The sequence below is a fragment of the Diplotaxodon limnothrissa genome, linkage group LG12 (genome assembly GCF_057381915.1).
Source record: "Diplotaxodon limnothrissa isolate DT_005_m linkage group LG12, D_limnothrissa_male_GT1.1, whole genome shotgun sequence".
Classification (NCBI taxonomy): Eukaryota; Metazoa; Chordata; class Actinopteri; order Cichliformes; family Cichlidae; genus Diplotaxodon; species Diplotaxodon limnothrissa.
In genome coordinates, this window is record NC_140607.1 from 10624076 (window position 1) to 10648850 (window position 24775).

Here is a 24775-nt window from a genome sequence, read left to right on the forward strand (position 1 = left end):
CCACTTACATTCATCTATTAAGCTATATGATGACTTTAGGATATAGGTGGATGATCTTTTTCTTCTTCTTCAATGGCTAAATTTGGGCTAAACTGAGTTTTTGTAGTTGGCCCAAAAAGTCTAATTAAATTGGCGTGTAACAGGATACTTACTCTAATCCAAAACGCCACTGTGAGAATAGCAACAGAGACTAGAGATAAAAATGTCTCTCTCATATTGGCTTCTCTTCATAGGTTCCCTGTTGAATCCAGAAATGCTTTTAAAAGCCTGTTCCTCACAAAAAAGGTTTTGAATAATCAGGCCCCATCATATCCTATACAATATCTGAGATAAATAAAAAACTGAACTGAGTTGAAACAAATTTTTCAGCTCTCTGATATGATGAAACTCTGCAAGTTGAAGGCCTACACAATTCTATAGTTTATAAGTTTGTCGTGTGAACCAATAACCATCTGAAAAAAGCATATATTTCCAGTTTTATTTTGGAGATAGTAACAACATTTTATCTGCAGACTTATGCAGCATCGCATCATTTTGGCGTTCAGACAGGCCATGGATTAAAGAAATAAACACACACAGTGTATTGATGATTTAACATTCAAAATCACTCTCCATAATTCTGTTTAAGGATGAAACATCACAACAAATGGAAAACAAAGATTTCAGTTATTCACATGCAATGTCATGGTAACTATTCCCTCTATGGAACTTTAACTTTTGTTTTCTTGTAAAACTTGGACAGTCAGTTGATATGAAATATTAATACACCACATAATAAACCACAGTGATTAAAAAACTTGGCTTTAAACTGCATAATGATCCATTATAGTGCAGAGCTAATGTTAGGTACTCATTTCCCAGACAGGGCAGGTAGTGCTGCTTGCAACTGCATGACAAATTACATAGTAAAACTCATTTACTCCAGACCTTAAAATTGAAGTTTGGTTAGTGTAAAGACAGGAGGCATAAAAAAGGTAAGGCCCTTTAATGGCACAGTTGCATTGACCTGCACAGTCATACTGAAGAACACCTGTTCTGAATAGCATCAATGTTCTCTTCATCCCATTTAACTCGGCTGTCTCATGGCCACTGTTAGTGATATTAGCTACATCTGTGTTTTCTCTGCCACAACAAGGTAAATGGTGTGCTGTATACTTGGTTAGAAAAATTAGATTCTTGTTTTTAAAATTTAGATCATTTTACCATTAGTATTTTAGTAATATTTATGTATTATGAAGCATGCAGCAGTTAGCTTGTCAGTGATGGTCAAGCTGAAATGGTCATTTCTGATAGGTGCACAATGCGCTACTTTCAATTTGAGACAATGTTAATTCTTAAAAAAAAAGAAAAAAAAATCACACACTATGCAAATAAAAACACAGTATGTATCAGCACGCATAATAAAATGTTCTCCAATGAATTGTACTAACAGAATATGAGACATAGTGCTTCTTTAAGACACCATTCTGAAATGGAAAGCACAGGAGGAATAATAATGATCCATTAGGCGTGGTTGGTGCTAGACTGGATCAGCCATGGGCATGTTCTCTTCTGCTGTGATTCAGGAACTGATGACACTCTGCAGAGTTACAAATGTTGCACCATAATTACCCAACATAAACGTGGGTGAGTTTCATACTGTCAAAATGGCTGATGTTCATATTAGGCATGTCCAAAGTTCAAATGGTTTACTGTATGTACAAGTAATTCCTAAGCCAAAAGCTCAGGATTCAGACTGCTCCAAATGCAAGCGAGAGGGGCAGCCAATCAGAAGAAAGGTGCCTAAAAGCAGGAGGAAGTAAACCAAGTTGTTTCACAGAACCAGTGCTTTCACAGCACTGATTGAACAAACAAATCTCAGTGTCTGTGCCCATTAAAAAAGAGATGGATTAATAAAACTCTGAATATAGTCTCAGAGCTCACAGTCACCACCCTCAATATATTTGCTTTTTCTAACAGATACCCGAAAGCTTTCAAAACTGCAACAGTTTTTATAAAAATAAGAAAGAATGAAAGTAATGACCTTATGCTGTCAGATAAATATCAAAAATATAGTTTTGTTACAAAAAAGTTTTTTTAAGTAATTAAAAAGTGCAGTGTTTCTCTGAAATGTGGTGGGATGGCTTTAAAAAAAACTGGAATAGTCAAACACGTTTGGTTGGCACACTAAGGGGGTTCTTTTTGAAAACTGGAACTGATAATAAACTTGATGAGAGACACACTATGTGAGAGAGAGTATAAAAAAATTCCATGTGCATATACAGTGGGAAGTTGTGATGTGAGGATTTTTCTCAATAGGATTTTACAAGCAGTGACAGTGTTACTTTGTAATCTGTCGTACACCCGTGTCACACCAGGGCTTTCTCAAGACAGCCACTCCTCCAATTTGTGCCCTCCATGTTAACTCGCATGGAGCGTGACACAAGTACATTTGTCTATCAGTCCTTGGGCATGTCTATGGGCGACACGTGTGTAGTGTAAATGTAATCAACAACGTACTTTATCAGTGATGGCAGAGCAGAGCAGCCCACAGCCTTATCCCACCTAGCACCAACCAGGGGATTCCTGTGACAGTGAATCTGTGAAAGCACCTCCCTTAAGTAGAATACAGTCATCACTAATACTTCCAACTTTAATGCCATGACATGTGAGGATATTGTTGATCAGAACCATCTATAGCTACATTAATGATATATTCAATCATCAGCTACTTTGAATTATGCATTCAAGTTAGACAGAAACTGGAACACAAGCTGAAAGGAGACATACACGTTTGTAATCCTTCATGTAAAAAAACATACATTCAACATGTGAATGATGCACACACTGTCTGAAAGAGCTTATTACAGCCACTGTTAAGAGTGCATTTGGCACATGTGTGTGTGTGCGGACTGTTCTTAAAGAGGAGAAATCCCTTTATTATTGGATGGAAACGAGGGTAACACTGTACTTGAAGTGTTCTGTAACGACATAACAGTTTTTAACTTGAATGTGTATAAAACAGAATACTGTATAGGACTGTATGGATCAGAACATCACGGCCGGAAGCAGCAAGGCGAAAGAGAACTGTCCCAGAAAGGGCTCGGTGTTTATCAAGTATTAGGTTTTGAAGACTGGTGGTGCAATTACACTGTCAGAGGCTGTGACGATAAAACAAGCTAAAACAAAACACACTGTTTCTTGTTTTTTTAAGATGTATTCATTTCATTATTAAAACTTCTATTCTGCCAAACTGCCTAACTTTACAGGTGCTCCGACAGTAGGAGAGCATCGCATCAGCCCGAAGGAGACCACGACAGCAACTTGTGACTGTCTGAAGGCAGCATCGACTGTACCTTACTGAAGTGTTCAGTAAGCGTGTTATGTCGCTGCTCACTGGACCACAGCCAACACTGCACTGGAGAGTGAGCACTGTGCTCCAGTCATAGCACACCTGACAAGAAATCACAGAGGAGCACTTTGCAGGGGGTTCTTCAATCGGCGCCGAACTCTGACTGGAACGTCTTCATCCTGTTAAAAGATTTTTTTACATGTAACTTTTTATTTTTCTAATTTTTGAGTGTTTTGGAGGTCCAAACAAGCCAAATATTGACAAAGTTCATGTAAAGCTTGATTTAATACACACAGTTTCAGCAGTATCTGCCGTCTCTTCCTCCTCCTCCTCCTCTGTGTGCTCACTACCGGGGGTGAACGCCTCATAGTCAGACAGTGCACTTTCCACCGCCTCTTCATCGTAGTCTGTCTGGTACTCATCGGAGAGTTCCTCTAGGTGGACAAAATCAGAGACGGCAGGAGAACCTTTCATTGATCAGGCTTTTAAATGAAGAGCAGATAAAAAGAAGCTAAAATAATAAATTATAGTATGGATTGTAATATGCGTTGTTCATGTAAGAAATCAGATTTCTAGTTTAGATTTTACTAACCCTCGATTAAAGCATTCTTGACGGGTTCAATTCTCGACACAATCTCTGCCAGGTCAGTGAAGGAGGCATTTGGACATGTGACCACCTGAAAGACAGAGCTCATCATTCCAGCGAAGACTTTAAGACCACCTTCACTGGATTCATACTGTCTGTGACTGAAGACTGTAGTACTCGACAGCCAAACACCAAAACAAATAATATAAGCAAATAAACATTCACTTTAGTCTATAGATACACTAAAATGTAATTATGAGCAATTTAAAAATAAATGCACATGTAAATAAATATTCACAAATAGAAAATTAAATAATAATGCTGAATAAAACACTACATAATTAATGAGCTATGAACAGTGAATAAAATAATGCAGTAGAACAATATAACAACTCAGATCCAGAGTTTTAATGATGACACGCAGCTCAGGGCTTAAAGGATTAAAGACCTTTAAAGTTTTTTTATTTTGTCCCTCTGCTGGAGCCAAACAACAAAGTGCTTCAAAAAGTGCTCAAACTGAGTTTCTAAAAGTTTCTGAAAGAGAGAAACTGTTTTACTTTAGCCGCATGAGTTGGTGATTAACAAGTAGCTTGAGTGACTGAAGGTTTGAATGTCAACATGAATGGTTGCCTCTCTCCAACGATGGACTATTGACCTGTTAGTCCAACGCAGGCTTTTTACCCTGTGACAGCTGTGACAGGCTCCAGCCCCACTCGTGACTATGAATTGGATAAAGAGTTAAAAAAAATGGATGGATGAAGGGAAAAGGATCACCATTAAACCTCTGATATCATAGGTAGGGTTTAACCGTGTCTGAAAACATACTATTAAAATTGCTTTACAGGAGAAAACATTTAACGTCTGTAAATCTGTTTGCAGTTAGTTATGATGGACTATTAAACGTTACAGTCATAAATGTGGCGAGCTGCTGTTTTATAGTAGAGGGCCCTGGTTAGGTTACCTGTGTATCTGACACAAACTTATATAACAAGAGTAAGAACAAGAGTCGAACTTGATCGCAGCTGAACAATCTATTTGTATTGTTATTTACACTCACGTGACCAGTTTTGGTCTTATGAAACTCCTCCTGATGTCGGTCCTTAAGCATACTGTCCACCACACCGCTGCGCTGCCACACATCAAACAGTGTCTTCCCATGCTGGTACCCCACCTCCTGCAGATAGTGAACCTCTCAGTGAGTTTGTGGGCCAGCAGATTAAATAGAATTAAATAAAACATGGAGGAAGAGAGGAGAAGCTCACAGCAATCTCATCGAACTTGCCAAACTCCAGTGTGCCGTAGCGGTCGATAGGCGGTCGGATGTACTCGCAGTAGTCGCTGTCTTTGACCAGCTCCAGCTGCCGCACGCAGCAGACGTAAGCAAGCCGTGTTTGGATCTCTGCCATGTTCAGGACCTGGAGGGAAAGTTTGTTCAGTCTGACAGGGCTATGATGGCAGAACAAAGAGTGTTTAGTGGCCGTCATTCTGCCCACAGTTGACGTCAGGCTGTGGTAAAATCAAAGCACCTTGACTTTCTCAGCCAGTGGATTGAACCGCTTCCACAGCAACCACCAGCCATTCAGATAATCACCGTAGTTGGTCAGATTGGTCTCATCTCGACTTCCAACATCGATTGCGATCACAACCTTGGCACCCATGGAGCGAGCCACGTCAGCTAGATATCATGAGAGACACATTCTGATAACCAGTTTCCTCTTTCAGCTAATAAATATAGTCAAAAATGTTTGTTTCTATTCTTCTTTGTGTATCTGCCAATCATATACGCCCACTGATAAGCTAATATTACTTTCTTTGGCTTTGCACATCTCTGCAGTTTGCAGATAAGCATGCTGTCTCACGACACCCCACTTTCGTCTTCTTAATATCTGTTGTTAAACGGTGGTCTGCATCTGCTTGCATCATAGCCATATTTGAATGACTGCTTATATATTCTGAATGACCATCCTCACTATGAAATAAGCACTTTTAGCTCTTCTCTCTCGAAGTCAGCTTTCTTCCAATCAGCTGTTGTTCATAAAAGGAAGACAGAAACATCAAGTGGGAGGGGCTTCTGTGCTCACAAACAGGGCTGTGTGTTTCAGATGTTAAGGCTGTCTGTGCTCAGAGGCATCATACAGAGCTAACAATATGATAAACATGTTTACAGAAATCATATGCGGATCTCATTATTAGAAAGTTTGGTCATGTTTACTATGAATGTAAATTAAGTCATTCAAGATGTTGTTTTTTGGGGAGGGGGGTTTGATAAAGCTCATAGTTAAGGGTAGATCAGGTGACCTTTAATCCTTCCTTATGGATTCAAGGTTATGCTGCAACAGGTTTAGGCTGCTAGGGGCTTCCCATGATGCACAGAGGGCTTCTTCTTCTCTCACTGTTTTTCCCCTCACTATGTGTTTACACACCACTTTTCATTTAATTGTTAGTTATTAATAATCTCTGGCTCTCCCCCACAGAGTGTCTTTTGTCCTGTCTCCCTCCTCTCACCCCCAACTGGTCTGACTGATGCCCGCCCCTCCTTGAGCCTAATGTTCTGATGTGAGGTTTCTTCCTGTTAAAAAGGGAGTTTTTCCTTCCCACTGTCACCAAGTGCTTGCTCATAGAGACTGTCTGACTTTAAGGGTTTTCTCTGTTATTATTAGTGTGGATCCTTTACCTTACAAATACAGAGGACCTTGACATAACTATTCTTGTGAGTCAAACAGCGATCACCTCAGTTTACTTCAACTCGTACACAGCGCGAGTAGAAAAGCTTACTACCCTCTCAGTGTTTCTCACCAGGTAGGTTGTTGATGTAACCTCCATCCATGAGCAGATGTCCATCTTTGGGATCACAAAGCGGTGGCAGGTAACCTGACAGAGACATGCTGGCCCGGACATAACGCCACAACGAACCTAATCATGTAGGACAATCGTACAGTCACAAGTATGAAGTGTGTGAAAACACTGTCCACAAATTAATGATTAGGTTAAATACAAAACATCTCACAATTAAATTAATATTTTCCCTTCTTTTTCCTCAGCTCCTTCTTAAAGAGCTGAGGAAAGAGTGGAGCTCCTTAAATGGTCAGAGTGCTTCTAGTACTAGAGGAAAAACGAGGTTTCCCACACCGTCAGTATGAACTCTCATAGCGGAAGCTGTGATATCTGTTGTAATGTTGAAATACGGTAACCACAGGTCCTGGCAGTGGAGAGGTTGGAAACAGAAAAAAAACATAACACAGAAAGGCACGTGAGCTGTGACTTTGCAAGAAATGTGTTACATGCACATGATGCAAGCTGCTGGTGTTTGAAACGCTACTCTCCTTACCTCTATCTGTTTGTTCTTGAAGACTGAGCTAATGCTGGAGTTGAAGGAGGCTCCAGAAAACATGGAGGTAACTGGGTATGTCAGATCCAAGATCTTCTTAAAGTATGAAGTCATACCCTGAAGAAGAAAGTTTTAAAAAAGGGAAGTGAAGAAAAACACACCATGGTTGATAAAGAACAATTCAGCTTTTCACTTGGGTCTAAAGAAATCTGGAAGTGAAACTAGTGAAACTTCAGGGAGGTGAAACTCTTTAAAAATATCAGTGCAGGTGTCAGCAGAGTGTGTCATGCACACACCATGGCCCACTCGTGTGCCCGGACCCTCATTCGACTGATGCTCTTCTCCTCAGCATACAGTGCTCCCATGAACGAGCCAATGGAGGTGCCACCCACCATGTCCACAGGGATCCCCGCCTCGTTGAGTGCCCGCAGGATGCCCACCTGAGAGCAGCCTCTGAAACACATTCATTTAGACGATTTCTTTTCCTTTTCAGACATATACCAATATGTGCACAAGGAGTTCTACCCAAGTCCTGCACGCAGTGACTGAATGTAAAGTCCAAGGAGACAGTGCAGCCTTAAACAATCACGTTGCATTTAATAAAATTTATATTTAATTGGTGATGATGGGAGACTTGAGGCAGGATGTATTATGTGTCACTGCACAATTACATTATCATGTGGATGTTTTTTTACTTACTGGTTTAAATGTATCTGCAAATACAGCTTTATTATAAAAAATATTAATGAAACATTAATTGTTAGCTTCTTCTTGGCTAAAGCTAGAATAAAGAAAGTGCTAGGAAACACAATCTACTAATAAAATGTACCATAAATATTCATAATATCTTGCTCAAATAGATATTTTATTTAGTTTCATATTTAGACTTTATATAAAAATATTTACACTAATAGGCACAAAATATCGAGTTTTAGCTAATAAAGCAGAAACTGCCTATTCATGTTGGTGAAGCTACCAAAATAGGACACAGCTGGCAATTTACTGGGCATGTTTAAGTGCTGATATAAAAATATTTCAGATGATTTTAAATAGAGCCAGAAAGATAGCAGTGCTCATCAGTTTTGGCAGGAAGCAACTTGGATAGCTCATTTTTAAGTAAGCAAATGGGTTACTTTCATGCCTTTTACTTTCATCTCGCATCAGCATCAAGACCGTGTGATTATATATCACAAATGCTTGTTGGTTGTGTCCTACAAATGCTGTTCTCACAACAACTGCTATGCTTATGTTGAATTAATTTCAATATACAACATATTTGTCAGGGTGTTAGCAATACACCGGTGCAAGAATTTGCAAATCATTTCGGAAGAAAAAATAGTTCCCAGGGTTCAGTTGAACTGCCAGTTCTGATGCAGTAAAAGTACTAAATGTAACCACAAGTGCTTACATAGATGACACACAGCAAATACCTATGGCTAAGACTGAATCTACAGATTCAATAATAGGTCACATGTAAAAGCATTACTGCTGTAGTCATGTGATCATCGGGTGTCTTAGGTCCCTACCTTGCCAGAGCTCCAGGATAAGCCAGAGCGGTGAAAAAAGAAACAGTCATTACACAACAAGAAAAACACACAAAAAAAGAACTGTTCTGCTGATCTAATATTTCAGTAAGAATAACTCAGGCGTCAGATGTATTCAAATCCTAATGTAGCAGTAACAGTAAGGTGTACCCAAAACTCTGGCGCAGATATTCCCAACCTGAGGAAGGCTCATATGGTAATCAACAAAATATCAATATGGTCTTATGTCCACCTGTAAAAACGTATCAGCACCTTGCTAACCAAATGTCTATATTTTCATTTACTTATCAGATGAGTTAGGGCAAAAACAATCAAACTAAGAAAGAAAAACTGAGCAAACTAAATAAATAAATCCACACGTTCGGTATACTGTGATTTTTTTCCCTCACTATCTTTCTGTATTCGCCTCTTCTGCTACATCAAACAAACATTTTGGCAGTGTGGACATACGCCATGTGTCCTTCCATGTAGCAGGTGAATTTGTGAGTGAGTGGGGTTTTCTTGTTGAAGTAAGGAGAGTGGGTAGGGGTTGTAAGCAAGAGGTTGAGACCAGCGGCTGGCACTAATTTAGACATTTATATTTTCACGGATCTAAGCGCAAAAGTGCAAAACTTCAGTTAGCTGAACAAAGCCTTTTTAAGTGGTTAATCAATAAATATGTTCCCAAGCAGCAGAACTACCTTGCGCCCCCTCCACCTAGCACCAGGGCGATACTGTTTCCGGTCAAGATCCTGGCCAGGCGGGAGAAGTCAGAATGACGATCTGGACATTTTTCAAACACACGCTGGTATAACTCCCTCTGAAAAAAGCAGTCACAGACACAGAAAAGAGATGTAGGCATTTGCTAACCAGGTCAGTGGTTAGTGAAGACTCTGTAGTCTGTACCAGCTTGGGTAGACTCCTCCTGGAGAACACCCTGCGAGGGCAACACAGATGATGGTGTCTGGAGATCCAGCTTCGCATGTTGAGCCACTCTGCCGTCCCTCTGGGCGGTGGGCCGTCCTCTCTGTGAAGCAGCACGAGTTGCTTCTGGGCTCGGACTGCACTACTCTCCAACATTCGCTCCAACTACACATGCAGAACATGAGCAGAGAGCTTTCACTCAGGTCGTTATGAATGCAATAAACACCTTTAACACAGACTTGTATTTAAGTGTCACAAACAGATGTGGTTTCTACAACTTCTATATGGTATCTATGTACCCAGGAGATGTTTCCCAAATAAAGAATTTCCCTCTGATTTCTCTTGAAATTCAACACAAGCATTATCTAAGGAGCTTGGAAAGAAAAGCGAATGAAAAGCTGTTGTAATTGGCTGGCTGTGGAATAGTAACATCTCCTGCAGCTTTAACTCACATTCTTCTCAAACTCTACAAAATAAGGTAATATTTACACTGACCTCGCCCACTGTGGGCTCCTGCTCACCCAGTCCCACAATGATGATGCAGTCAGCCTGGCGGATGCAGCGCTGGGTCCATGGTGTGAGGCTGGGATCAGACTGGTAGAGGACGATGCGATGGATGTCTTCCTGCTGGCCAAGCCAACTGGACAGGCGGTACTCGTGGACACTTGAGGTAGAGATGAGGTAGAAGCATGTCACTGCATTAGAGTTAGATCAACCTATGAAAAACTGCAGAAGTCAATTTCAACTACAGCTGTATTTATTTCCGTGATCTACCTGTCCAGAGCAGCAGAACCCAGGCGCTGTTTTATGTTGTCACTGGTCAGGAGTAAAGTGGGACCTGTAGAAAGACTTGCATTAAGTTGTTTAAACTTAACAGTATGCCCCCCTTTTTAATAGCTAATAGTATCCCATATCAGTAATACTGGAATAATCAGTATTACTCCCTTCATCTGTTTTAATGGTGTGTGTGTGTGTGTGTGTGTGTGTGTGTGTGTGTGTGTGTGTGTGTGTGTGTACCAATGCCACAGAGCGCATGCTGTAGCTCCAGAGTGAATGCAGTGAGTGGAACCTCCTCGGACACAGGCAGGATGGCCACAGTGGACAGGTTGGAGACTGGGTTGCCAGCATCCCACTTGCTGGTAGGCGTGTGGAGACCTAAACTACGAGCTGAAGAGTTTCTGCCATTAGATATTTCACATATGCAATATAATCTTCTGTACATTGTTCATAGTGTTTCCAATATGAATTCCAGGGTTTCAAACGCTCATGCTTCTAGCATGTGACACAGGCTAGCACAATTCTCAGACACACTCACACACTATGCAAACTGATGCCACAGCAAAGAAATTTAATGGTCAAAGCCAATATTCTCCAAAAATTTATCTAAAAATTTATAATCAAGACTTAAAACTCCACCCACGACCACCTACACCACAAATTTCTGATGTTTGATAGTTGAAAGTCAAAGAGGAGAAACTACAGAAACAGTAAAAAGATCGATCAGTTCACCTCAGCACTGATTCCTTTGTAACTCTACTGTTTCACCTCTGTAGAATAAAGGGATCAGTCAGGACAACTTTGTACTGTTTTACAGTGAACCTTGTCTAAGTCGACCTAAACCACAAAACACACAAAGTAAAAACAGTAAAAGATTACCAGCCAGGGGTCCAGTGACCTGTTGCATGTTGCCCAGAATCTTCTGCCCCAGCAGATGAATCAGCCTAGTGACAACCTGGGGATATCTCCTCTTGATCGAGTTCAGAGCTCCTTCAGGGAGCTTGGCCAGCTCTGAGTCCCTAACAGCATGGACTGTGGTGGCTCGGTTCATGTGGGTCAGGGCCTCAACCTGTTCAATCATGAAAGAGATGTTATGGTACAAAATATTGTTTTTCCACGTCTTTCGTTTTTTCTAAAACTTTCTCTCAAACTTAAACAGGAGGTCACAATTCTAACAACTCACCACACCAATTAGATCTCCGCGGCCATACTCCCCGGCAAGCTCTTTTTTCCCATCATCCTTTGCAATGACAGAGCGCAGTCGGCCACTGAGGACGATGAAGGTGCTGTCTGACTTGTCTCCCTGTCTAAAAGCAAACAGGCAATCATGTAAGAAAAAAAGTCCATCAATTTAAATCACACATTATAAGCTGTGATCATAAAGTTCCCACTTAAAGTTCCCACTTCATAGTCATCTGCTTTTAGTTCTGCTGCTATTTTCGGAGCTGTTATGACACCTTGCATGTGAGAACATCATGGAAATTCATGCTCTATTTCTCAAAATGAAATTCAACTTCATTGGCTGCTTTGTTTACACTGGATGACATTTAGCGCACACTGCAGATGGACAAGTGCAAGTGGACTGAATGGGAATGTGAAGGCAAATTTTTAGGTGTTTTGACTCCATCACAATTAATAATTAAACTTAAAAGTGTTTCCATAGATTAAGGAAGTTTTTTGAATCGAAAGTAATTGCAGTTTATGTTGCCTGCACATTAACAGTTTTAGTAAAAGTACCTGTAGACGGCACGTCCAGCCTCCACAGCCATCCAGTCCAGGGCAAAGTCGATCTGTCTAACAAATGGCGACATCCTCTTCACCACAGTGTGAGCCACATTCAGCACCACCCTGGGCTCCTCGCGCATAATCCTGCAAAGTTTAAAATTAAGATGTATTTGAAGCCTGGCTGTGACACTGAGGCAAGCAAACAGCTGACTGCTTGTGCATGTGCTCGGCCATACTCATAGAAATGGGCCTTGGAAATGGAGAGGTAGGTGCAGTCTCGGTGCGCTCGCACTGTGAAGATGAGGGGTTCCCCTGTGAGGACAGCCAGGTGACCCACCAACTCCCCGGGGTGAGTAACAAAAAGCAGGGTCTCCTCTTCGCGGTCTATCATACGCTGATAGACATGGAGCAGCCCTGAGATGACAAAGGCCACACTCACGTCCTGAAAAACATGTAGAGAAGAAAATGAGGTCTTGTGACTTTTCACCAGTCAGTGGCATGAAACCAAAAAGGTGATAGTGCTGGATTTTCCTGCAGTTTCAGCAGCCTGATGCTCATTTGTTTCTGCTGACTCTCCCATGGTTTAAAACATATCCTCTTTAAAACTGAGCAACACATTCTTAAATCAGTATCAGCTGATGTGTTTGATCAGCCCAGTTTTTAATATCCACAAGTACCCTGATTAAACGAGGAACAGTAAACGTCAAGAAAAGAAAGAAAACAGATGTGACAGAGAACCTTTAAGACCTGCATTTGTTTTATTAAACTGAGCTACTGAGACTAATAGCCAGTTAAATGTAAGAATATTACTTTGCTCCAATTACAATAATCATTGGTAATCCAAAGCAAGCAGAAGAAGAAGAAACCGAAGGAGACGAAGGAGAAGAAGCACAAGGAGGAGCAAGAGGAGGATGAGGATTCTTGTCCGTTGTCATTAAACTGACCTGGTCTCCCTGGTGGCCTACAACAGATCCAGCTTTGACCTGGCGAAGATTCACCCTCCCATCCAGCAGACTGGGGTCCTGACATGTGCAAAAAAACCACACAGAGGACAGTCTCAGAAGTAGCCAGGACTCAAATATACAACCACTGTGGGATTAATAAAGTTTATATTTTTGAATTTTACTGTTGCTAAAAACACGATCTCCTCATTTGTTTTCAGTTGACCTTTGGTTTTTCATTGTAAGCTACCTTTAATTGGATGACCTGCAGCAAATCCTTTTTAGCAGCTTGGAAAATGGCATTGACTTTATTATGGTAGACACTTCCTCCTCCTGCATCACTGTAATGGTACACAGCAGATGGAGTTTGCTGCACTGTCACACTCTTCTTTAGAATAGACTGAGGAGGTAAAGACAAAAAAACACAATGTGTGTGAGATCCACACTCATTCTAGTAACTGTGTATGTGCATATATGGTGTGATGGGTGCACAGTTAGATGCCCTGTATGCCCAATGTTCAACATAAACCAGCAATTCCCTGAAAGTGTAACAAAGATAGTTTCTATGCAGAGACCTTGACAGGACTATGAGGCACCGTCTCCTCTTTGGCACCTGGAACGTATGTACTGTTGAAGTCAGGTGACATTTCCCCTGCAAAACACAAATTGTTTAAAATTTCGATAGAACAGTAGCAGTATAATGTCTTCGTAAGTGGATATCAGGCCCTTGTAGAGCAAGAGTATTTTAGTCTAAATAACCCAAAATGTGATGTCCACATATGTGAAGGTCCTACGAGGTTAAGCCACAAGTTTGAACAGAGACTGGTTTAAACCCAAACTGACCGAAACCCAAATTAAGGAGAGCCTTAAAGTATTCTCCTGACTGTATCCTCAGTTAAAGTCAGCAGCACTGTATACAGTATATGATCATTTTGTATTTACCTGTATTTGTATTATCTATCTATCGATCAATCGATAGATATGTCTAATATTAACATTTGTTTGATGACCTGAAATGTTTAAATTTGATAAATATGCAAAACAATAAACGCTTATCATGGCACTGTCAAAAAAGCCAACAATTCCCTTACTTTTTTAGAAGTATACATATATGTGTGTGTACAGTGACACTGCATGTATGTATACCTGTAACAGTAATCGGGTTGGAGAGGGAGCGGGATCTCTTGGTTTTTGATGTGGACATGGAAGAGAGGCTGGACTTTTCTGCTACATCAAAAAACAGATAACATGAGCAGTTTTACTTGATGCACATCGCTTACGTCTCATAGTGAACATATTGAGAAAATGCTGTTATTTCTGACCCGTGTCAGCTTTTTCAGAGCCCAGATCATCAGAGTGAGACTGCTGCCTGCGGAAACCTTTGTGTGGATGAGTCTCACACAGAACGTTTGCCACAGACACCAAGGAGATCGCTTGGCTCTCCTGATAAACACAAGTTAATCAAAAAAGTCACCTTTTAATGCAAGAATTTTCTTAAATGATCTGAAATCTTAAATCAATATTAGTAAGAATCAAACTTAAACTCTGACTTTGAGAAAAAACTTTTCAAAAGCCCAAAACCATGTTTCTAATACTACAGATTAGGCTACCTCTAGGAGTCTGCAGCTGACCAACCAACCTTAAAACCACCCCTATGTTTTGGATGAAGACATAGGTCTTGGGTAAAAAAAATTTTTTTAAAAAGAGTCAAAATTCAGATATTCTGATAGTATTCCCAAAATCTAAACTCTAGGTCGGTAACTTAGCAGCCTCGAAGAAAAATCAGGGGTCTCTTGAGATTATGGAGAACAATTGTTATATGCTGATATCATTAGGGTACTTGTCACTATCAATGATAACTCACACCTTGCAGGACAACTAAATATGTGCTCTGAAGAAAACACTTTGAAAAAACAAACATAGAAAGCTTTTGCAACAGAAAAGAATGGCAGAAACAAAGATAAGGCTCACATGACAAGAGCAGAAAGCACAAAGTACTTCTGTTAGCAAGATTACTTGGTTAAATGTGTCCTGTGGACTTTTGTCTTTACCAATGGTAGTACTGTACAGTACCAGTCCTACCAAACGACCTGTTTGCGGATCACCAGACAGAATTTACTCAGTGTCTTTATATGTAAGCACTACTCTCTGTTTTGAGACAGTGTTTCATAACTGGAAAAAATGATGAGTTAATAAAAGAAGGCAACAACACAAGAGTGCGAGGAGAAATTATCCAATCAAAAACAGTTTTGCACTATTCATGTCACAGGTAAATGAAAGAGCACTACCGGGTTGAAGAGCTCAGTGGTAAGGCCAAGGTAGTTGTGTAAGGCAAGAAATGTCACTCTCTGAAGCCGCACCATTATGATCTACAGGACAAGAAGGAAAGGTGACAGAGAAAATGTGTTTGTTTTTTTTAGCTGTACAGGGTGGATTCAGTTTAATCATCGCCCTGTGCTTTGCTGAATGCTATTTACTCGTGGAGAGCATACATACAGTATTTGCAGCCCAGCTAATAAATAATATGATTCATTTTTTTCTGTGGACACTTTACCTGGATGACACGAACCAGAGTTTCTGGATACTTCTCAAACACTGACTGAAAAGCTGCAGCTGGAAGACGCAGGACAGCTGAGGGAACTGCAGCTCTCGCAGATACTGTTTTATAAGGTGCTGGGTAACCCTGAAAATTAAATGATGCAGATCAGAGGAGATGTTTCGCAGTAAAATGCTTTATGAAACCAAGAAATCGCTAATACAGAAAATGCAAAAAGAATTCCTCAGTTAGCAGTGCAGTGAGAGATATATGAAGAGAGAGAGGGACCGCACACATACAGTGATGATGTCCAGGATGCTGAGCAAACTGTGAACACTGTCTCCAGGTAACACCTCCTTCACTACGGCATCGGTGCCATCCTGCAGTAATAAACACAGTGAGAACAGAACATCAGAACAGAAAAACAGCACACAAGAACCGAGCCAGTCAAGACATCCTGGTGAAGCTGAGCAACAGAATGGGGAGGGAAGGTGATTTAAATAACTTTGAACATGGCATGGTTGTTGGTGATAGATGGGCTGGTCTGACGATTTCAGAAACTGCTGATCTACTGGTAGTTTCCAGCACAACCATCTCTAGGCTTTACAAAGAGAGAAAGAAAATATTCCATTCAATTGAATTCCTTTTTTTCAAGCTGGCGTGATCAATCATTTTGACCTAACAGAAAGAAGCACTGGTACTCATCTGGAGTGTTAATAATCAAAAAGAATGTGCCCCCCGAATCAATACTAGCCCTTTATATTCAGCTCATTTAACTGTATGAAGCTGCACGGGTGCTTACATTCTCGTGGACGCACAGCTCCAGGCGGCCATCTTGAACCACGTAAATGCTGTCATCAGTGTCACCGGGTCGGAAGAGTCCCTCTCCTTGGTGCAGCTGGATCAGCACCATGTGACGACACAGCTCCAAAAACAGAGGTTTCTCGAAGTGCCCGAGCACCCTGTGTGCGCACGGCATAGTTCTGTTACTGCTAGCTGGAATAATCATGCTACATATCAAAGAATGAATATGCCTAATACTGATTGCGAAACCACAGATGAATCCTTACAATGACCTAGTCATTCTTTTCTGGTTTACAGATAACACTAAGTTGCATTTGAAGGTCCCCAAGACGGAATTGCATGGACACCAGGCTCACTCATTGAAATATAAATATAAAAATTGAGTGAATTATTCAAATTATTAATTTGACATTAACACTCATTAGCACTCTGTGAATCACTTTACTTTCTGAGTTTGGTGCTGAATGAGGCCCATTATGTATCAAGAGTACTGACCTGACATTTTTCAGCATGTACAGCACTTCAGAGGGTAAATGGGAGTTCTGCACGTCAAACTCAGTGAGGTCAGCCTCCAGCAGGCAGGGAGGAGGCTCCTTGGGCTGCAGGGTCGGGGGCTCCCTACGAATGCGCAGGATCCTAAAACAGACACACTTATCACACTTTGTTGCTGTTTTGCTTTTTTTTTTACACTATGTTTCTTCTTCTGTTTATACAGGGGCTCACTTGCGAGCTATAGAAAGAACTTTAGTCCTCTTCCTCACTCGCTGCCGCACGGCTGAGTTTGAGTTGGAAGCAGGCACCGAGGAAAGTGTCTGAACCTGCAACAGCAAGAAAGAGAAACATGATGCTACACAGAAGGCATTCTGATGATAATACACGTGCCAGTATAGATAGATATAGATACTGTAAGGTATATGATTCTCTCTAGCAGCCATGCCTAATGACAAGGCTGTTAGCACCAGCTAAATTCCAGCACACTAATTTTTTCAGCATTTATAAGCCATTATTGCTTGTCAAAAAAGTTACACAAAATAGTTTCCCATCACAGGAAATTTATTTTGAGTGTCTTCATAGTTCTATTTTTGAGATACACCAATTTTTATATACTGTAAAGTATATTTTACAAAAGCTATATGTGGAAGGAAACCGTGACCTAGGGCAAGCTGATGGCATAAGATGTAAGTACAACTACTACAGTTTCATATGCCAAAAAAAAATCATTGTGCTAACTTACGTGGTTCCGGTTCTATGTGGATTTAAAAATAGTTACGCAAAACGATGCGGACACGCTCTGACCGGTTTTAAAGGGTTAAATTTCAAGACAGCAAGATGGTGACAGCAAAAACTCTTACTCCCAGGATTCAAAACTGAATATGACAAACCAATGGATGACTGGTTGACTATACTGTCTGTTCTCCTGTCTATGACTATTCCCCATAAACCCTTGTGTTAAAATGCTTTAGTAACTAGCAGAGCCTGAGTCACTAAACTGAACATCTTGACTCTGTTTGTCCTGTTGGTGCCTACAGACGACTCAGCAAGTTTGTGCTTCAGTTTTAGTGGGTGAACTTCGGGTATTTTTGGAATACACATGTTAGCTGATAAGTTAGTGCTCCACACTCTTGTACAATTACAGTCACTTTTAGCTCTGAAAAGCCTCACACTATGGTGGCCAAAACACTAATGGTGAGGCCTTGAAATGCAGAGTCCTGAATTGGGTAAGTAACATAATGGTGGCTATGTCCATCTTTTATATACAGTGTATGGTTTTGCCCAAGGTCTCTTCTGTTTCACTAAATGATTGCTTATAAGAGATTGAGGTTCTCTGTAACTTGTACAGCATATACATGACGTTGCAGACCTGCATTGAGGTTTTGTTTTTCTCTGTAAAATTTTCAGTTTTTTTAAGTATCATCAATTACTCAAAAAATGGTCAGTGCAACCTCAGCTAACATTTGTCACTCAGTAAAGACTTCTGCAAACTATTAGTGATCATGCAGTGAAGTATACAAAAATAGCATTCAAATGAGTCATCAAGATTCCTGAATAAGTTTGTTTCTTGCCATCATCTTTAGCTTGATTAATAAAAGAAAAACAAAATATGATAACAGACAACAAAGACTGTGGACACATGGTTTATAAAACACACACAACAGAAGGGCGCCTGCTGGGGGTGATGGTGCCCTCAAAGTGTGCATCAAGAAATAACTTACCTTTCTCATGATCTTTCGGCCGTAGAACATCACTTTGTCTCGCTTCCTAAAACGGTAGTGGGGGACCCCAGCCTCCTCCTCTAAAAGAACCACAAAACCTCTGTAAGATCTGTCTGTGCTCAGCACAGAGCAGGAAATCTAACTCTGCAATGTAACTGTTGATTTATAAAACACTGCTCCTTCAATAAGCACTGTCCAATAGTCTCAGGCTATCTGCTAAAGGTCACCTTACTGTCACATTTTTACTGCAACTCTGTTTAATTAAGTTATTTATGTATTTTAAATCAGGGCTGAAGACATACCATCATTGACTTGAATTACATTAACTTATGGACAGTTTGTCCACCTCTTTGTTTCAGTTGCACCTGTTTAATGTAACTAACCAAGACAGAAATAGTAGTACAAATAGTATTTAGTATCTAATAGTTTACATTCAAAACGTTTTATAAGCTATTTTTGCATTTAAACCTCACCCTGCAGTAATACTTTAACAACAAACATCAGCTAAAACAGTCATATGAATGGTAGACTAGAAAACTCTTATACTTAAACTATAAGGTTTATGACTCTGAGCTCTGCAACTTGTTCATCACTGAATATTTTTAGATACACTGAAACAGCATGGGTTTGGGGTGTGCAGCCTGCAGAGAACTGACTTGATAGTTTGTATCGTCTGTAAAGGAGGAACACAACAACTCCAACGACAGACATCACCATCACTGCTCCGATCAGTACAGCTGTCCACTGGAAGAAATAAAAAAAAAAAACAGCATACCCAACATCAAAACACTTTCACTTGCACATTTGTGTACCTAAAAAAGTAAAAGCTAAAACACATTTTAAAAGTACTCCTTGTATATTCAAACCTTCAACTAAGGCTGTCAACAGAGTGTTTAAAAAGCTTGCCTGTGTTGTAATGAGAAAATAAACAGCTTAAGTTAAAATAGGACCAAACCATACTTTCATGCAAGACCAACTTTTACCACAAGATGGTGCTGCTCCTTGTCAAACCCCACTGTGCCAGCGCCTGCTAGTCTGTCCTGAACTGGAAGTCCCACAGGACCTTAGCTCCACTGTTCTCAACCACCTTTAGTGGTGTCTCCCATCTGGACTTGGGGACTTCTTGTCCATATGTGGTACAGATGTTCCAGATTCTAGCCAACTGGTTGTGCCTTGGTGTTTGCGGTCTCAGCTTGCACCTTGCATCCTGCTGCTCTGTGTTGATCAGTTCCATGGCACCTTTGCAGTCTAGAACCTGTCAGCTGTAATAGAGTCCTGCCTCTATTGATCTGATGCTTAGTGCCTGTTCTTGTGCTGCCATGATAAAAAACCTCTATCCTTTTCTTTAGTCCGCCCATTTCTGGCCACTGGTAGGATTTCTTGATGTCTGCCACTTCCTCTCTCTGTCAATGGAACATCCCATTCAGAGGGATGTATTCGCAGATGCTCCGTGTTTCATCTTGGATTGTGGCTCTGACACTCCTTAACCCTCACCCTCCCTCTTTCTGTTGCTCATCGAGCCTTAGGGTGCTAGAATACATGTGAAGACCTCGGTGGCATCTATCTCCTCCTGTGACCAGCTTATTATTCCAGCTGGGTATCTCTAATGACCGACAGGGTGAATGCATTGGCTTGGATCTTTTTCTACCATTCAGCTGGCTTCTTATCACCTGATAGTTATAGATCTCTCTATCAACAGATCACTACATCAATCTACAGATGTATATATCTATGTATTGAAGGATCAATAGGTTGTAGCTTTTGTCTGTTAAACAGAATATGTGTCAGGCTAAATACTGCCTTTTCTTATTACATGGGTGGACAATTTCCACTAGCAGGAGTGGTCTTTTACCAGAAAGTAAAACACCACCCCTGCTGGTGGAAATTCTTCTAAATTTAACTTATTCTGAATACAATGAGTACCTTTAAAGGAATATAAATAATATTTAAACATACAGTAATAACAGAAAGCATTCACACTTAGTCACTATTTGCATGAATTTACTTAATTCTTTCTTTTGTTTCCTTTCAGTTTTTTGTTATATATCGTTTAGTATATAAAGGCACACAAGCCAACTTCCACTGTTTACCATATTGGCTTCTGTCCGTTCCTCCACAAAAAGTTCCATCGTGGCCTTAAGCCTATCCAGCGGAACCAGCTTATGAAACATCAGAGACAACACAAAGGAAATGAAATGACTCACAGCTGAAGGTGAGCCAGGCTGTGCATTCAGAAAAGAATCAGGTTTGGGAACAGTCAAGACAAGATTAAAATACAGTCTGTTTTCACACAAAAGATCTAACAGTCTGATAAAGCATTGCACAATATTCTATAATATATTAGTTGTAATTGAGAGCCACAGTGGAAAATATCTGTTAATTTCCAGCTCCGTGTTTTTATTCCTGGGGTCTATTAGACTTATTTTATGTACTCAAAGTTATAATTACCTCCCTGTTCATATTCGTACTGCCGAGTCTATTCAGTCTTTTAAATCACGTCTTAAAACTTATCTTTTTACTTTGGCCTTTGATTCTAACTAGTTGGCTGTTCTAGCTTATTGTGTTGTTACCTATTGTTTGTCGTCCTGTTTTATTGTTTGTTTTAATTGTCTCATGTTTTTACTGACTGTGAAGCACTATGGTCAACACTGTTGTTTTAATATGTGCTATATAAATAAATATTGATTTGAATTCTTAATTACTCTATGCTGATCCTTTGTACAGCCCTACAGTTCAACCTCTAAAACAAATTGTTTTAAGTCATCCCCCATTAACTTTCTTCAGACTGAAATTATTTTTTTATTTGCTTTCTTGTTTCCATGTAACAACCCCTTAACTTCTTCTTACTCAATGAAAGCAGACTAGGAGTAAGCCTTGAAGCTCTTTTCTGTCATATTTCAGGCCTTCTTATAGAACAAAATGACTTGGTGTGCATCAGATGTTAGTGAGGGTGATCTTTGACTATGTAGTTGCCCTTGGAAAAACTCATAAACTAACATACTGGTAGTCATCAAACCAGAACTTTATTTATATATACTGAGGTGTCAAAACTCTGTCATTAATGTTGTCTTTATGGGGGGAAAGACATAAACGGTTTCTTTTACTGATTACATGTTCTACTACTAGAGCATGTTTGCATGAATCACGGCTCAAAATCATCCTCACCTTATGGTACATCTAATATTTTCTCTTATCTTATGCCCCTTAGTTCTTTTTATCTTCTGACTCAAGTAAGCCATTTGAACACGATGCACCACAGAATGCCAAATCATTCCTACCTGTGGAAATTAAACTCTTTATGGGTCTATCTGTGGGTTTAATCTTTACAACTCCTCCGGGATTATATTCACTTGTAATATCTTGTTTACAATATCTTGTTTACTTCTTTCTTGTACATGCATCACTTACTTTGTAATATTTTATTCAACATTACTCTTTGAGGGCCTTATTATTTATATAGAAGATTTACATGCTCCATCTTTCATACTTGTATTTTAATTGAGCATCTACAACAAAACTATTTTCTCCTGGGGTTAATAAAATATTCTGATCTGACTGAGGTGAACAGCTACACTAAGTCTTTATACAGGGAGTGCAGAATTATTAGGCAAATGAGTATTTTGTCCACATCATCCTCTTCATGCATGTTGTCTTACTCCAAGCTGTATAGGCTCGAAAGCCTACTACCAATTAAGCATATTAGGTGATGTGCATCTCTGTAATGAGAAGGGGTGTGGTCTAATGACATCAACACCCTATATCAGGTGTGCATAATTATTAGGCAACGCCCTTTCCTTTGGCAAAATGGGTCAAAAGAAGGACTTGACGGGCTCAGAAAAGTCAAAAATAGTGAGATATCTTGCAGAGGGATGCAGCAGTCTCAAAATTGCAAAGCTTCTGAAGCGTGATCATCGAACAATCAAACGTTTCATTCAAAATAGTCAACAGGGTCGCAAGAAGCGTGTGGAAAAACCAAGGCGCAAAATAACTGCCCATGAACTGAGAAAAGTCAAGCGTGCAGCTGCCAAAATGCCACTTGCCACCAGTTTGGCCATATTTCAGAGCTGCAACGTCACTGGAGTGCCCAAAAGCACAAGGTGTGCAATACGCAGAGACATAGCCAAGGTAAGAAAGGCTGAAAGACGACCACCACTGAACAAGACACACAAGCTGAAACGTCAAGACTGGGCCAAGAAATATCTCAAGACTGGTTTTTCTAAGGTTTTATGGACTGATGAAATGAGAGTGAGTCTTGATGGGCCAGATGGATGGGCCCGTGGCTGGATTGGTAAAGGGCAGAGAGCTCCAGTCCGACTCAGACGCCAGCAAGGTGGAGGTGGAGTACTGGTTTGGGCTGGTATCATCAAAGATGAGCTTGTGGGGCCTTTTCGGGTTGAGGATGGAGTCAAGCTCAACTCCCAGTCCTACTGCCAGTTTCTGGAAGACACCTTCAAGCAGTGGTACAGGAAGAAGTCTGCATCCTTCAAGAAAAACATGATTTTCATGCAGGACAATGCTCCATCACACGCGTCCAAGTACTCCACAGCGTGGCTGGCAAGAAAGGGTATAAAAGAAGAAAAACTAATGACATGGCCACCTTGTTCACCTGATCTGAACCCCATTGAGAACCTGTGGTCCATCATCAAATGTGAGATTTACAAGGAAGGAAAACAGTACACCTCTCTGAACAGTGTCTAGGAGGCTGTGGTTGCTGCTGCACGCAATGTTGATGGTGAACAGATCAAAACACTGACAGAATCCATGGATGGCAGGCTTTTGAGTGTCCTTGCAAAGAAAGGTGGCTATATTGGTCGCTGATTTGTTTTTGTTTTGTTTTTGAATGTCAGAAATGTATATTTGTGAATGTGGAGATGTTATATTGGTTTCACTGGTAAAAATAAATAATTGAAATGGGTATATATTTGTTTTTTGTTAAGTTGCCTAATAATTATGCACAGTAATAGTCACCTGCACACACAGATATCCCCCTAAAATAGCTAAAACTAAAAACAAACTAAAAACTACTTCCAAAAACATTCAGCTTTCATATTAATGAGTTATTTGGGTTCATTGAGAACATGGTTGTTGTTCAATAATAAAATTATTCCTTAAAAATACAACTTGCCTAATAATTCTGCACTCCCTGTAATGAGGTGCTGCAACTCTGCAGTGTAAATGATCATTCAATTAGCAGAGGGATTTTTTTTTTTTACGTAGCTTTAAGGACATAAGACTTAGACACTGAAGTTTAACAAATGACTTACTGGATTACTGGACTTATTGCAGAGCTCCTCTTCATCATTGTCTTCCATGCCTATTTTCAAAAGAAAGAAAGAAAATGCCACCCTAAAACAATGTTTGAAAACTTTGCAAAGCCCAACCTTTCATGTGACTCTTTACTCATTAAATCTTTGTTCTCTCCAGCTGATCGAAACGAGGTCACAGAGCAGAAATCTGGGTTAAAGATCACCTCCAGCTCTCACTGACTGTTGGTAACCAGACACTCCCTCCCGCGCTGACACACTGCAACCCTGCCGCATGCGTATCTATATCTGAATTAGTACAAAGCTCGACATGGGGAAAGACAACGTTTTCACTTTGTTTACTAAACTTACTTCTCGCTTATTTGCTTGTCATCATATAAAAGATCCAAATACAACACGGATCATAACGAGGCTGATCCTGGTTGACGGGATTCCAACGTAATATGGAAACAGCGTCTACCTACAGTTCCAACCTTACCTTTAATATCACATTTAACTTTAACTGTAAAGTTGTAATTCTCATTTTTGCATGTGTGTGTAGCTCTGTTCCGTTACCCAAGAGGACAATGGAGTGGAAAAGAAACACTAAACTAGTAGGTCTGCGGTGACAGAGTCCCTCGGTGAGAAACCGCAAGATACAATCTCTAGCTTACCTTTTTAGACTAAAGTCAAGCAAAGAATGTTGCCATGTACCTTTCTTATGCCAAAGTTTTTACGTTTACGTGCTTTCCAGTTCTTTGGAAAAAGCAATCTAAATGTCCTGTCATACCTATCAAAATAAAACCTCTCTTAACAAAAGGCTACAGCAACACCGAATAGAATA

At 40.3% G+C, this 24775-nt stretch overlaps 1 protein-coding gene across 7 annotated transcripts; it reads right to left on the reverse strand.

The window, feature by feature from the left end:
• Positions 1 to 479: 479 nt before the first annotated feature.
• pnpla7b (patatin-like phospholipase domain containing 7b) lies at positions 480 to 24708 on the reverse strand. 7 transcript variants are annotated; one of them, XM_085367114.1, is made up of 35 exons: positions 24646 to 24708; positions 23953 to 24002; positions 20779 to 20847; positions 19345 to 19432; positions 18689 to 18768; positions 17199 to 17293; positions 16971 to 17111; positions 16474 to 16633; positions 15971 to 16051; positions 15690 to 15818; positions 15424 to 15504; positions 14458 to 14578; positions 14282 to 14362; positions 13711 to 13787; positions 13386 to 13535; positions 13139 to 13216; positions 12431 to 12636; positions 12207 to 12338; positions 11653 to 11776; positions 11349 to 11538; positions 10710 to 10859; positions 10467 to 10530; positions 10188 to 10356; positions 9675 to 9857; positions 9470 to 9588; positions 7542 to 7698; positions 7246 to 7362; positions 7047 to 7116; positions 6714 to 6830; positions 5444 to 5592; positions 5180 to 5332; positions 4975 to 5091; positions 3924 to 4008; positions 3626 to 3765; positions 480 to 3510 (listed from the first exon to the last, which is right to left on the reverse strand). In XM_085367114.1, the coding sequence occupies exons 2-35, from the start codon at positions 23998 to 24000 to the stop codon at positions 3445 to 3447; spliced, it is 3987 nt and encodes a 1328-aa protein (XP_085223240.1). In that variant the 5' UTR covers positions 24001 to 24002; positions 24646 to 24708; the 3' UTR covers positions 480 to 3444. The 7 variants fall into 7 exon arrangements, with proteins under 7 accessions (XP_085223240.1, XP_085223241.1, XP_085223239.1 ...); XM_085367115.1 differs by having other exon boundaries at positions 24606 to 24684; XM_085367113.1 differs by having other exon boundaries at positions 24304 to 24684.
• Between the last annotated feature and the right edge of the window lie 67 nt (positions 24709 to 24775).